The following is a 15064-nucleotide window of genomic DNA, read 5'->3' as shown; positions in this document are numbered from 1 at the left end:
ACTCACCCAACAATTTATTTTCATATTAATTGCAGTGAAGCATTAAAAAAGTTGGAACTACTAACATAATTTGATCAATATCCTTAGTTCAATTAAAACAAATGATGGATAATCGAAACACACTGTAGAAAATATTCAGCACATTAAAGTTACAGATGAGGCAGGGACTCTGATAGGAGGATCAAGCAGTGATGAGAATTTCAACTTCCTGACATTTCTAAAGCACCTGTCTGGCTAGACATGTATGTTAGCATACTACTTCCAGGGTTTGAGGAGACAGTCCAGCCCCAGATTGAATCTGGCTATTAGGTTAACTATGAGGTCTGGTGTGCCAGACAGTGTGGGTGTGGTATTTAGGGGGTTCACCACATCTGACAGGTACCCATGTCCTGCCTCAGTTACATGATTCACAAACATTTCAACAGTTTTATCACACTTTCATATTGATAACACGAAATTTAAACAGACGAGGTACACAATTTCTGTCCCAGGGAGGAATTGGTGTTGTCAGGAAGGACATCCATTCCCCTTTACCATTAAAATTGCCAAATTCAGATAAACCTGCCAACCACATGAAGATATGAGATAAGGTCAGGAAAAAGATGATGATGATGATTTTAAAGACTCGAGCAGAAGGTGAGGCAGAAGTAAAATCTTGGTTACAAAGAGATGGTTACAAGTGATTTTACCACAATAACCAAAAAGGAATTCTCTAGCTGGTAGCAGCTACAATGTTGTCAGGAATTATGAAAAAATAAAAACTGCTGAATATTTTTTTCAGTTTTGTTTGACAAAACTTGTGATATGTCCCAGACAGAGCAAGTATCGATTTAACTTAGAATGTTTCTGAAGATTTTATAGTGAACAAGTATTTCATCTGATTTTATTCTATAATTAGTACTTCAGCATAAACCATGTGTGATTTCTTGGAAGACATTTTAGTCCTGCCAGACTTACTGCCCTCAAAACTCAGAAGCCAGGGTTAAGACAGGGCATCACAAATATCTGGCATAGTTTCAGAAGTGCAGTCGTGAATACACAAAGAAGATGCTTGAGTGCTGTTTGTACATTATTTCACAAGTAAGGAAATTTTTTCTATTAATGAAAAATTTAATAAACTTTGTACAGGCTACTGTCCAAAAAGATATATGTTATTATAAAAAAATTTATCAAATTTTGTTTGATATTTTATGTTTATTATATATTTTTGTTTTTCAGATGGTTAGTACAGATAAAATCACTTAAGTCTACAATGGAAGATTATAACTAACTGATGCAGCTGCAGCTTTCATTCAGTGTGAAAGTTGCATTCTGGCCACAGTGGCAGGAAGTAGCAGTAATGTGTGAGTGACGTGTGCCTGCTTATGTGAATGTGTGTTTTCTTTTTTGAAGAAGGCTTTGGCTGAAAGCTCAGTGTGCAACAGTCTTTTTGTTGTGCCTGTCTGCAACTCAAATGTTGTCTTTATGGTGAGTAGCAATCTATCCTTTTCACAATATTATTGATATTTCAACCTTGGACTTTCCATTGTTTGATGCAGTTTTTGTATGACCATTTTATTGAAAGAGGATTGATCGTATGGTACTGATCAAAGCATCAGACTTCTATAGTTGTTTGCAAAGGCTAAAGTGCTATTTTAACTTTTTCATTGAGTAGAAATTTTAAATGCAAAACTACTGTAATCTACTCTATGTGTCATCAGATTGTGACAAAAAAATAGGAGCAGTCACAATTTTTAAGTGTTTCTTATGATTTTAAATTTGAGGAAATTTAGTGTGAAAGTGTTCAGGCTGTTGTTAACCTTGATGAATTAAACTTCTGCATCAGCATAAAACTTAGAAGTCTCTGTCAAGGTAATAATGAAAATATCAAATTCAGAATCCCTCAAGGATTTTTCAGAAAGTCATATTTTGAAGTTTTCAACCAACTGAGTGTATCACTCAGGAATAGATTTGACATTGATTCCATAAGATTTTTGAGCCACTGGAAATATTTATTCTTGGGCAGCTTACAGATGTTGATGAAATTGTAAAATTTTACAAAACTGATTCTGATGGAGAGACTGATAAACAATAGAGACATGTTTTTGTAAGTTTTGACAACACAAAATGAGCAGACAAAAACTTGTGGGAAGTTGCAGAGCTTTTATAAAAATATGAATGGCAAAAGGATTAAATCCAGGGATTGTTTGCTTTGCTCACTTGCATATTATGAGTCTTGGACAATCATGTCCTAAGTTTTTTTTCTGTTTTTCATTGATTCAAAACTAACTAACAGCAACAATGTTTCTGTATTGACTCAAACATATCACTGTTTTGCCTGCTTAATGAGACTATCAATAAATCAGATTTAGAAGATTCATTAAATACTTTTATTCCACAACATACAAAGTTCAGCACAGTTTTTGCATTGTCAAAATGGACATTTTTGTGTTGTTGATTGAATAGCATTTAAAAAGTGCAGCACAATTTTTGTATTGTGCTCGTGGTCTTTTTTTGTATTGAATAGCATTTAATTAAACAAACAGTATTTTGAATCTTTCCTTAGTTTTTTTATCCTTAAAGTATACCTTTTTATGATTTTTTTGGTCAGTTTACAATTTTAAGAGAGCACTTGGTCGTGAAAAGCAAAGTTCCTGAGTTCAAGTCTCGGTCTGGCACACAGTTTTAATCCACCAGCAAGTTTCATATCAGCACACACTCTGCTGCATAGTGAAAATCTCATTCTGGAAACATCCCTCAGGCTGTGGCTAAGCCATGTCTCTGTAATATCCTTTCTTTCAGGTGGGCTAGTTCTGCAAGGTTTGCAGGAGAGCTTCTGTAAAGTTCGGAAGGTAGGAGACGAGGTACTGGCAGAAGTAAAGCTGTGAGGACGAAGTGTGAGTCATGCTTGGGTAGCTGAAATGGTAGAGCACTTGCCCACGAAAGGTAAAGGTGCCGAGTTCGAGTCTCGGTCTGGCACACAGTTTTAATCTGCCAGGAAGTTTCAAATCTATATTGATTTAATACTTCATATGCTTGCAGCACTTAATTTGCTTTTGATTGAACATTTCTAACAATAACACCAACTTCAGGAGAAAATGATTAAAATTTTAGCATTTTTATTTTCTTGATAAACAGTTTCAAATTATCAAATCATGTGCAGATCTTTTTTTTCTTTCCTTTCTAAGATGAATAAAAGTTTGAGATCTTCAGTACCTTTTCTTTGATGTTACTCTTCCCCATGAAAAAATGTAATTACATCGTAGCATTTCTAAAAAAATTTACTGCACAAAAACCCACCTTTAAAAATTATAGATAATTCTTGATAATGTATCAAGGTACAAATAGGTACAAATTGTAATATGAACAGAGTTTTTCCATCGTCTTTTGATGCTGTAGTCTTTTTATGCATTAACTGGATTTTCAATTTCTATCTCATTTCAGTGTACTGGCCTGATGAAACAAAAATGTCATCCACTGAAGAAAGTATATTTGATGAAACATTTGACATAAACTGCATAGATAACAACCAGAGAACAGATTATCTGTACAAATGTAACACTTGTTGTAAGCTGTACAAATCTCAAAGAAGTTTGGTGAGGCATATCAGATATGAGTGTGGACAACCACCTCAATTCCATTGTCCTTACTGCACTGAAAAAAGTCATCGCAAGTATAATTTAGAAGTCCACATTAAACGTAAACATAATCAGGTACAAGAGCTGCATGAACTAAAGTGATATTAAATGATCATAATAAACATTGTTATTTTTTAATTTAAAACTTTATATTCTGTAACTGATGTCCAAAAGTAATTAGTCAGTGGCCATTTGAGAAGCATTATTTAAAATCACTTGCTATATGGCAAGTTACTGGTTTTCCATGTGAAGTATGTGCATCTGTTATAGATGTATAATAGTAATAAAGTCTCCTTTTACTTAATATACAGTATGTTGCCCATATTAAAATGTCCCTCATTTATGTTTGAATAGTTAATAATCATATGTTATGGTGCGACAGGGTTTAGACTACTTTGCTTAAAAGCATTCTGAGATCAGGCCTTATCCACATGTTTCATTAATATTTCAGGTTCCCTTACCACCACATTCTGCAACAGTCCACAAAATAAACATTTCATGCATCACATTACAAAATAATTTCTAACAAATTGCCTTGTTAAGGGCATTTAAAAAGTAACTTACATTTTATTATACTAGAGTGTGACACTGTTACTGACAAAAGATACACCATCAACCATATTATTTTTGGACTTGAGCAATCAGGACATATAAACAAGCATATGAGCTTCTGACAATTTTTTCAATGCCTATAAACACTTGTACATATAGCAATTATGAATTGAGGAATGTTTTTGTGTGTATGTCATTGTCAAAGTCTTGAAGAAGTGATCAATCATACACCAGACACATTCGCATTCCTGTTTATAATCTCTAAAAATTTGTCTCATGTATCTTGGAACGCTATGGAACAGAATGAATCAAAGGAAAAAATTCATCTGTTCAACATCCAGATTTTTTTAAACCTGTTTTAGGACCCATACGTGAAAGAGGCTTTTGCTATCGTAATGTATGTAATTTGAATGACCAATTATGTATCAACAGTGAATTTTCTCTGAAAATTTCTTGATCCTGAATGTCATCAAATGAAATTTCAGCTTCCTGTAAATCCTTTTTAACTTGGCTTGCCCATTATGAATACGATTTTGCTTTTGAAATTGATGAATGTATGCGACGAGTAAGTCTTTGCAGGTTCATTCTTTCCAGATGACCAAAAAACATCATTCTCCGCTTCCTCATGCTGGTAACAATGTCTTCTGTATGTTCATATAATTCACAGTTGTGTCTTTGGTGGAATTCTCCACTTTCTTTGATAGGACCAAGGATTTTCCTCAAAATTTTCTGGTCTTTTATTTCAAGTTTTGTAGTGGCTCTTTCTTCATCATGTTTAAACATTCTGATGCATACAAAGCTGATGGACTAATTATGGTGTTACAATGACAAAGTTTTAGCTTTAAAGACAGGCTTTTGCTTTTGTATAAGTCTTTGCACAGATGAAAAGCACCTTCTAGTTTAGAACACTTACTTTCTACAGCTGCATTTTCTGAACCGTCAGGTGTAATTATTTCTCCAAGATATTAAAATTTCTTCGACTGCTTGAATTTCTCTTGTTGTATTTCAATATGAGGAGGAGCATGTTTGATGTTTGTGATGAATTCAGTTTTGTTAAATGCTATTTTTAGGCCAGTCTTAGCAGCAATTGTAGGCTGGACACTTGAACCTTGGCTTCGTCAATATTATTTGCAATGAGTGCCAGATCATCAGCAAAAACCAAATAGTTTCCACTGAGGCCATTTCTTTTGTGTCCAATTTGAATCCCATAACCTGGTGGTACGGTTGTTTCCCACTCTCTGACTATATTTTCAAGGACACAGTTGAAAAGCAATGGAGAGAGCAGGTCACCTTGTCTCACCCCTGTACAGATTTCAAATGGTTCTGATAGTTCACCTCTGAACTTGACCTTTGACACTGTGTTATTTAAAGTGGTGCTTATCAGATTGATTGTTTTCCTATCTAGACCAAATTCGGCTAGGGTGTTCTTTAATGTTTTTCGATCAGTTGAGTCATATACTTTCGAAAATCGCAGAGCTCACAACAAACATATTTGATCTTGATTTGGCGTATAATATAACAGATTTCAGGTTATGGATGTGCTCTGCACAGGATCTTGATGTCCTGAAACCAGCTTGATATTCACCCAATTGTTGATCTAAGACTGTGTCAGCTCTGTTTAACAACAGTCTGGAAAAGATCTTGTACATCGTTGGTAGCAAAGAGATTCCTCGGTAATTATTCAGATCACTCTTATCGCCTTTTATGAAGTGAGTGAATAATTGCTACGGTCCAATCTGGAGGTAGAGTTTCAGTTTCCCAAATCTTCACTATATCATGGATATGTTTTATTGTATCATGATCTGCGTATTTCCACATTTCAGCCAAGATGCGATCCTCACCTCCAGATTTGTTATTTTTCAAACCTTGTATAGTTTTCATCATTTTTGGAGGTTTTCTTGGTATTCCATTTTGTCCAAGCCTGTCTTCACTTTTCAATTGCTTCATTACAATCTTCGTTCCACCACAGGTGTTTATATTTTTTATTGGTCAGTATAGTTTCAGTGGCTGATTGTACCATGGCTTCTTTAATTCTGTTCCAGTCTGTTTTATTTGGTTTGCTGTGTAGAGCTTATGTAAATTTGTTGTTGACATCTTTCAGTTTGCTTATGTCAAGTTTTGGACGTCTGTTTTTTTCTTGGAATATTGGAAAGGTTCTTTCGGCTATCTGGGATGATATTCATTTTTACCGTAGACAAGTAATGATCAGAATTAATGTTGGCATTCCTCAAAACTTTAACATTGAAAATTTCCCTGGTGGATCTTTTAGAAATAGCTACATGGTCCAGCTGGAATTCTCCAAACATTGTGTTAGGGTGTTCCCAAGTTTTGTCTTTTCGAGGAAGACGCTTGAAGGCTGTGGATTTTAAAAGTAGATCACCGTTCTTACAAATATCAATTATTCGCTCACGATTTTTATTTGTTCTTTTATGTGCAGGTAGTCACCAACAATTTGCTTACACTTTTTTTCTCTACCAATTTGTGCATTAAAATAGCCCATCAAAATTATGGTATGGTGTTTTGGAACTTTGACAAGTTTTTCCCAAATTTTGTCAACTGATTCTGATTCTTTTTTGTTTGATTCATTTGTGGGAGCATGGAAATTTACTATTGTATAAGCTTTATTCATAGATTTGAAAGACAGTGAATTGATCATTTTCTTGTTGACACTAAAGCAAGTGCCTAGATGTGGTATATTTTTTGTGACTCTTTTGCCAGGTTTTCCTTTGAATATTCTAAAGCTTTCTGATTCAAAACAACATTCAGACAAGATGAATATAGTGAATGTTTGTGTATTCCCCAGTCTCATGTCTTAGATTTCAGGTCTTTTTATGCTGAAATTATCATTGTTATCAAAACGTTTTACAACTACGTTGTAACTTTATTTTATTGTTTCTGTTTGTGGAGTCTGTGTGTGTGTGTGTGTGTGTGTGTGTGTGTGTGTGTGTGTGTGTGTGTGTGCGTGTGCGTGTGTCTTTGAGGGTACTGTTACATTTTAACTCTAGTAGAAACTTTTAACTTTTTATTGTTAGTTTTAGAATGTTGCTGTTGTTTGCCTAAGCTGCATCATAATTAATTACTTTCTTTTCTATTATCATTTATGAAGTGATCAGATTTTAGGAGAGATTCTAATTTATATTGAATGATAATTCTGTTGATTATGAATCAAATCTCATTTTAACTTTACTGCAGAAATGACTCATATATAGAACACTCAGGTAACTTTGTTTTCTGCACAGTAGTAAAAGTTTGTACTTGTAGTTCCATAAGTGTCATCAAGCTGGGAAATTACCAAAGAAAATTATATTAATTTATTAGGGCCTGCTGAAAAGGAATTTCTCTGAATTTTTCATGTATAAACCCTTGAAGCTTTTAAACAAACAAACTTTATTAACTTTCTGCATCTTTATTCTCCATGTCAACATCTTTCTTTCTCAATGTAGTCACCCTGGCAATGAACACATTTCTCCCAACAAGAGACCATTTTGTTGATACCATCATTGTAGAATGTTTGACTTTGTTGACAGAGCCACAACTTGACTCCTGTTTACACACATCTGACTATCAAAATGAAGTCCTCGAAGATGTTCTTCAAGTTTTGGAAACAGATGAAAATCAGATGGAACTCAGTTAGGTTACATCACTGTTTCCTTCATTACAAGCATGAACAACCCAACACTGTACATTACTAATGTTCATACAATCATCACCTACACAGATTTCATTCTTCTATGGATTTCAGTTGGAGTCATGTTTTCTGTGGTTAGAAATTTAATTACAGGATGGTGTTTCTCACATGCCAATGTACTTTCATTACACACTGCCATGTAATACATTACAATTCGGAGTCCTCTAGTGGCAAAGGCTTGCAACTTGCATCAGTGAAGCAGGAAAGTCGGCAGAGTAATATGCATGACATGTAGTAACTCACCCAATATTGAGGACAGAATAAAAAATTAAAAGGCATTAGTTTTCAGCATGCCCTCATAATAATTTTGTGTCAAAGTAGCATAATTATTTTTGTATTCTGTGTTTCTAATACATGCCACCAATCAAACAGAAAATATGCAGGAAGTACAGCATTTTATGTCTTTTGTAAATATTTTCAAATTATTGGTTCATGTGCAGGTTTTTTTCTATTCTTGTGCAATTAAAGATGGGTAAAAGATTAAGATTTTCAACACTTTTCCATAATGAATATTTCACAGGTTCAGTATTTGTTTGTTTTCTATCAAAGATTTGCATTATTTTGTTTCTTATACATAAGTCACTTATTTCCATGTAAAACAGTAATTACATTGTGGCTTTGTTGGACATCAATTTTATCACAAAAACATTCACATAAAAATTGCAGACAAGTTTGGTTTATGTATTAAGATAGAATCTGTAACAACAGACATTTTCAGTGATATAATGAAGATGGAGTGGTGTTCTGAGTTAATTATTTCTGTTGATTTCAGTGTATTGGCATGATGAAACCCAGATGTCATCTACTGAAGTAATTGCATTTGACCAAAGATTTGGCACAAACTCTGTAGATAACAACCAGAGGACAGATCTTTACAAATGCCATATGTGTTGTAAAACCTACAAATTGCAGAGTTCTTTGGTGAGGCATATTAAATATGAGTGTGGAAAACCACCTCAGTTTCACTGTCCTTACTGCACTGAAAAAAGTCATCACAAATATAATTTAGAAGTGCATATTAAACGGAAACATAAACAGGTACAAGAGTCACTGGTACTCATGTGAAATGAACTGGTCATAATAGACATTATTATGTTTGAATTTGAAAGTGTAGAATTCATTATTGGTGCTCCAAAGTAATTAGTCATTGAACAGTTGAGAAGCGTTATTTAATATCACTTGCTATTTGACTGGTGAGTGGTTTTGCACTTTGTAAATTGTAAGCATTCTTTAAAGGATGTATAATGGCACAAAAAGTTTCCAGATTCTTTATGTATGTTGTCCGCAATAAAATTTTCCAGAAGGATGTTTGAATGATTAATAATCATGTACACATAGCCTACTGTATTTATCTGGCACTTCTTTCAGGGGCTGCAATCAGAGTTGCACTGCTTTATTTCCTCTTCTATATTGTGGCAGTGCGTAATTTGTTCTTACCACAAATCTCATGGACATCTCAGGGTGCAAAGCATGTGTTGTTAGCACAGCAGTGCAACAACAAATAAAGATTTCCATTTTTAAGTATTTTTATTGCACTGGTGTTATACAGAAAGTTATAGCATCCTACAAATTATGCAAGTTTGGAAAAGCTTATGAATTTTCAATCAAATAAACAAAATTGTTTCTAAATGTATCAAGACTTAATACTATTTCAAGAGGAAAATGGAATTATGACTATCTATTCACTGTTTTTAGGTGCATTTGCTGCATATGACAGAAGAAACAGCTACTGTTGTAAATTATTCATCTCAGCTAGCCAGACAGATACAGATTTCTGACTATAATTTCTTTATGTTTGGTAATAACTGGCCATAAAATTACTTTAAAGTGGTTCTTTTTTGGCGTCTAACTTCTAGAATTTGACATTCTTACTCAGGAAGTCAACAAAAACATGTATGATTTTGAATCTTTTTGTTTCTTAACAACAATATGGAAAGCATAGATTGCTATTCACCATATAAAGGAAATGATGAGTTCAGAGAGGCACAGTGAAAACAATTGCCATTTTAAGTTTTGTGTTCATCCTAATATGAGCTGATATGTTATCATTTTTTTGTTTCTTAGTTTTTCATGTCATGATGGATGTCTTATTCTTTCATAATCTTGAATGGGTCAGCAATCAAATTATATTTAGCATTTCAGAGCTAAGTGTTTTAGATTTGTTGTGGAGAAGAATTCTGTCTGTTAATTCTATTTATTCAATATAAATATTTGAGGCAGACACAACAAATGAGCACCATGGATATTCACTGCATTTATAGAAACAAATGGGTTAAAAAAGAATATGATGCTTTACAAATGTGTTTCCAGAAGCTTTCAGCTTGATACTAACCAGAAATCAAACAAACTCTTGAAAATAACATATTCTGCTTAACTAGTGTTTAAATCCTCACAATGGCATGTCAAATACTAAATATTCATGTGAGCCAACTTCACTGATACATGTGCAAATTATTTCAACTTATTTCTTTATAACACTTCCAATACCCGCAGTGATCATGAAGAGACATTAAGATAAATCAGGTAATGAATGACACCATATAATTACTTCTGCTTGGATAATGTATAATGTTCCTTGCAATATGAGTTGATTAGTCATGATTTTTGATGGTTATTATTAAGTTTGTTGTCTGGTTGAGAAGCAAGGGAATGTGGCATAAATGAATGTAATGAATGTAAATGAATTAAAAATAGAATGTGAAAGCCAGTAATTAAAAGAATATTAATATGCTACTTGCTTGAATAGTTCTCAGGCATATTTCAGACTGTATTATCTAAACTGCTCAGTATTTCCAGGAGGCACCATCTGCAACCATGGCCAACTGTTTTGGCATGTGAAGTCTGAAGGTCAACATCCCCAGTGATGATGTTATAGCTCCACCACTTGGACCCTATGTATTTCTGGAGAACCAGTATATAAATTGGTGAACTGCAACATTTGGTCACAGTCACACCTTAAGATAATGAGCAGCTGTCTCTTGGAGATAGTCTACATTTTAGGCAGTAGATCCAGTGCATTGTCCAATAACTTTTCAAGTAGTTGTTGCTTAGAGAGAGCCCAAGCAGCATAATATGCAGCTTGTTTTATAAAATGTTTCCAACTGTGTTACATATTTCTCTTAGGCATCATTTGACTCCATAAGACATTTTTTATCGTCTATGTATCTACATCTACATGGTTACTCCACAATTCACACTTAAGTGCCTGGCAGAGGTTTCATCGAACCATTTTCATACTAATTCTCTACCATTCCACTCTTGAATGGCGCATGGGGAAAAGTAACAACTAAATCTTTCTGTTCGAGCTCTGCTTTCTCTTATTTTATTATGATGATCATTTCTCCCTACATAGATGGGTGTCAACAAAATATTTTCGCATTTGGAAGAGAAAGTTGGTGATTTAAATTTTGTAAATAAATCTCACTGCAAAGAAATCCGCCTTTGTTTCAGTGACTGCCACCCCAAGTCGCGTATCACCCCTATTGCACGATAACATGAAACGAGCTGCCTTTCTTTGCACTTTTTCGATGTCCTCCATCAATCCTACCTGGTAAGGATCTCACACCACTCAGCAATATTCCAGCAGAGAACAGACAAGTGTAATGTAGGCTGTCTCTTTAGTGGGTTTGTCGCATCTTCTAAGTGTTCTGCCAACATAGCGCAGTCTTTGTTTTGCCTTCCCCACTATATTATCTATGTGGTCTTTCCAATTTAAGTTGTTCATAATTGTAATTCCTAGGTATTTAGTCAAATTGACAGCCCTTAGGTTTGTGCGATTTATCGTATACCCAAAATTTGTCGGATTTTTTTTAGTACCCATGTGGATGACCTCACACTTTTCTTTGTTTAGTGTCAATTGCCACTATTCCCACCATACGGAAATTCTTTCTAGATCTTTTTGTAAATGGAATTGATCGTCTGATGATTTTACTAGATGGTAAATTAGAGCATCATCTGCAAACAATCTAAGGGGGCTGCTCAGATTATCACCTAGATCATTTATGTAAATCAGGAACAGCAGAGGGCCTATGACTACCTTGTGGAACACCAGATATCACTTCTGTTCTACTCATTGATTTACTGTCTATCACTACAAACTGTAACCTCTCTGAGGTAAAATCATGAATCCAGTCACACAACTGAGACAATAATGCATATGCACGCAATTTGATTAATAGTCTCTTGTGAGGAACAGTATCAAAAGCCTTCTGGAAATCTAGGAATATGGACTCGATCTGAGATCCCTTCTCGACAGCACTCATTACTTCATGGGAATAAAGAGCCAGCTGTGTTGCACAAGAATGATATTTTCTGAATCCATGTTGGTTATGTATTAATAAGTCATTTTCTTCAAGGTGATTCATAATGTTAGAGTACAGTATATGCTCCAAAATCCTACTGCTAATTGAGGTCAGTGATATGGGTCTGTAATTCAAGGGGTTACTCCTATTTCCTTTCTGTGCAACTTTCCAATCTTTAGGAACAGACCTTTCATCAAGTGAGCAAGTGTGTATGATTGCTAAGAAAGATGCTATTGTGTCTACATAGTCTGAAAGGAACATGATCGGTATACCATCTGGACTGGAAGACTAGCCTTTCTTAAGTGATTTGAGTTTTTTCACAACACCTAAGATACTTGGTTTTATGTCTCTCATGCTAACAGCTGTTCTGGTTTTGAATACCAGTGGACCTATGCTTGTGGCAAAATTGAGGGTATGCTCTCTCCTACCACTTGCTATCCAAACTGCATTTTTTGTAAAACCTACTTCATTAAATAGTAACATCTGTGAGCCAAAATTTATCTTCAGTATCTTGTGCCATCTGTTATACTTTACATAAATACATAATGGATATAACAGCATGTGCTCTGTGGCACCTTAACCACACCTTTTAGGCCTGTTTCATTATGTGGGTCTTTTTTTATTTTTTCTATCTGTAGCAGTGGTTTCATACTTCACAGTTTGGAACTTGCTCCGCAATATGCATTTGGTTCCCCATATTCTTTAGCAATGATGAATTAAACAAACTCCATTAACTAAATTTAATTATCTAGTAATATCATAATTATTTTCCTTTTGTACTCCACTTAGAAGTTGGTTTCCTTGAAAAATTCCATTTCAGAAATGGTTTTCTTTTAATATTTCATTTATGTGTTCATTTTCACTTGTTTTGTTTTACTTACAGTACATCAGTCATTTCATTCCCATTGCTTCTGCAGCTGTATCCAACATCTCCCATGAGATTTGCTGTAGATTTAGTACTTTACTGTGTAAATGTTTCTTGGAATATAATATTTTGCACCACAATTTCACTTTACTAAATCTTCTGTGGTGAGTGATAAGTGATAACCTTATGCTGATGACACTAGCAAAGTAATACCCTAGAAAGGGATGTAAAATTTTATGGGTGAATCCAGAAAGTCTTATTTTAATTAGTGCTTAGGTCTACTTTTGGTGTAAGATTTCTTATGATAAAGGTTTGAGTACTATTCTAAAACATCATTTCATTATTATATTCACTATATTTGCAATCCTAATTAAAGTGAACTCATTGATCTGTATATTTGTTAACCTATAATAGGTGTTATTTATAAAACTTGGCTGTGGTTTCATCGTTTGTATGATGTTTTTCACAAGACTCTCATAGACTCAGTTTATGGTCATGTATGTTTTTTAGAAACCAAATCAGCGAAGGATGTTAGGAGATATTATTATCAGTTGTGGTATAGCATGTTAATTTTCATAAGAACAGATAAACTTTTGTTTAACTCATCCTTCATTTATTGTATAATTTAAGCCATTTTTGGAAGCAGCCAGATGTTAATATGACATTATGAATATCTTGGATAAGAGAATTAACTCCCATTAAGAGACTGCATACGTCATTTTGTAGCACATATTATTGTAAGCTATAAGATGTACATGAGCACTTTGTTGGAGGTTTGTTGCAGCATAGACCAAAAATGAAGGAATGTAATTAAATGTCTTTGTGTTTGTCAGAAGTTCTCAGATTGTGCTAATTCCCAACTGTCGTTATACACCTTTCTATTCTTCTTTTCCATTTCTCACTCCTCTGTGATCAAATAGTAATGAAGAAAAATTTGGAAAAATAAAGAGTTGTAATACTGATTATTGCTATGTTAGTGAATAAAAAAATGAAATGACAATAAATTATATGTTGGTTTAAAGCGCAGAACATGTAAAAGTCATTCAGAATCTTAGCATCTCTATTGACATGGGTGTGTTACTATACACAGTAGTTAAGGACTGTAACTGTCTCATAGTCGGTGACTGTAATATTAGATACGTATAAATAATTGAAGGTGTAAGAGTAATTGTGTTCACTATTAAATAGTTCAAGAACATCCGAGTTTTGAAATTATTATTTTACAAGACTTAAGTTCACCTTCTTTTACGAGACTTAACTTAGTTTTGCAGTGGCCATGGGAGAGCATGCATTGAGGTGTCTGTATGTTGTGTGTGTGAATGTGTGTAGCGTTGCTAGAAAAAGAGCTTGTGCTCAAAAACTTTTGTGAATTCTCTTTGCTGTTCTGTGTTTTTATGCTCCACGCATCGATCTGCTAGAGGTGAGTGGTTGTCTTTCCTTTATTTTACATTAAGACTTACGCTGGTATGAGATGAAACTGAACATGTTATTAGTATTTAAAAATGGAAAATTCAGGATGGAATGTAACAATAGTGTTAAATGGAAAGCTACTACTCACCATATAGTGGAGATGTTTAATCGCAGATAGGCACAATAAGAAGACTGTCACAAATATAGCTTTCAGCCAGTAAGGCCTTCATCAAAATTAGATGACAAACACACAAATACACACATGCAAATGCAACTCTCACACATGGCTGTAGTCTCAGGCAACTGATGCCATAGTTGCCTGAGAGGGCAGTCATGTGTATGTGAGTTGCTTTTGCGTGAGTGTGTATGTGTGTTTTTGTCGTCTAATTTCATTGAAGGCTGTACTGGTTGAAAGCTATATTTGTGACAGTCTTTTTGTTTTTCCTATTTGTGATTCAGCATCTCTGCTATATGGTTATTACAATATAAGAATACTTTTTAATGTATTCTTGCTGTGTACAGTTCATGTTCTACAATTCCAGAGATAGCCCAATTTGTCATAAAGATTTTGGAACACAAATCAGTAAACATGATTTCTCATCCTTATCATGAACTCCATTGTTGAATACAT

General features: G+C 34.2%; 1 protein-coding gene across 1 annotated transcript; it reads left to right on the top strand.

Annotated features, from left to right (window-relative positions):
* Window positions 1–3353: 3353 nt before the first annotated feature.
* On the top strand, window positions 3354–8815 carry LOC126176038 (longitudinals lacking protein, isoforms A/B/D/L-like). The gene is made up of 2 exons (XM_049923169.1): window positions 3354–3692; window positions 8630–8815. Exons 1-2 carry the CDS (start codon window positions 3447–3449, stop codon window positions 8669–8671), a joined length of 288 nt encoding a protein of 95 aa, XP_049779126.1. The 5' UTR covers window positions 3354–3446; the 3' UTR covers window positions 8672–8815.
* Window positions 8816–15064: the final 6249 nt, after the last annotated feature.

The sequence above is a fragment of the Schistocerca cancellata genome, chromosome 3 (genome assembly GCF_023864275.1).
Source record: "Schistocerca cancellata isolate TAMUIC-IGC-003103 chromosome 3, iqSchCanc2.1, whole genome shotgun sequence".
NCBI classification, from domain to species: Eukaryota; Metazoa; Arthropoda; class Insecta; order Orthoptera; family Acrididae; genus Schistocerca; species Schistocerca cancellata.
Note: the sequence above shows the minus strand (reverse complement) of the source record. Positions and strands in the feature narration are given on the sequence as shown.

Excerpts from the sequence above, each read along its gene's own strand:
- LOC126176038 (XM_049923169.1), top strand. The coding sequence starts at position 3,447 with ATGTCATCCACTGAAGAAAGTATATTTGATGAAACATTTGACATAAAC. Across the intron at positions 3,693-8,629 it reads TTAAACGTAAACATAATCAG|TGTATTGGCATGATGAAACC; the intron begins GTACAAGAGCTG and ends TGTTGATTTCAG.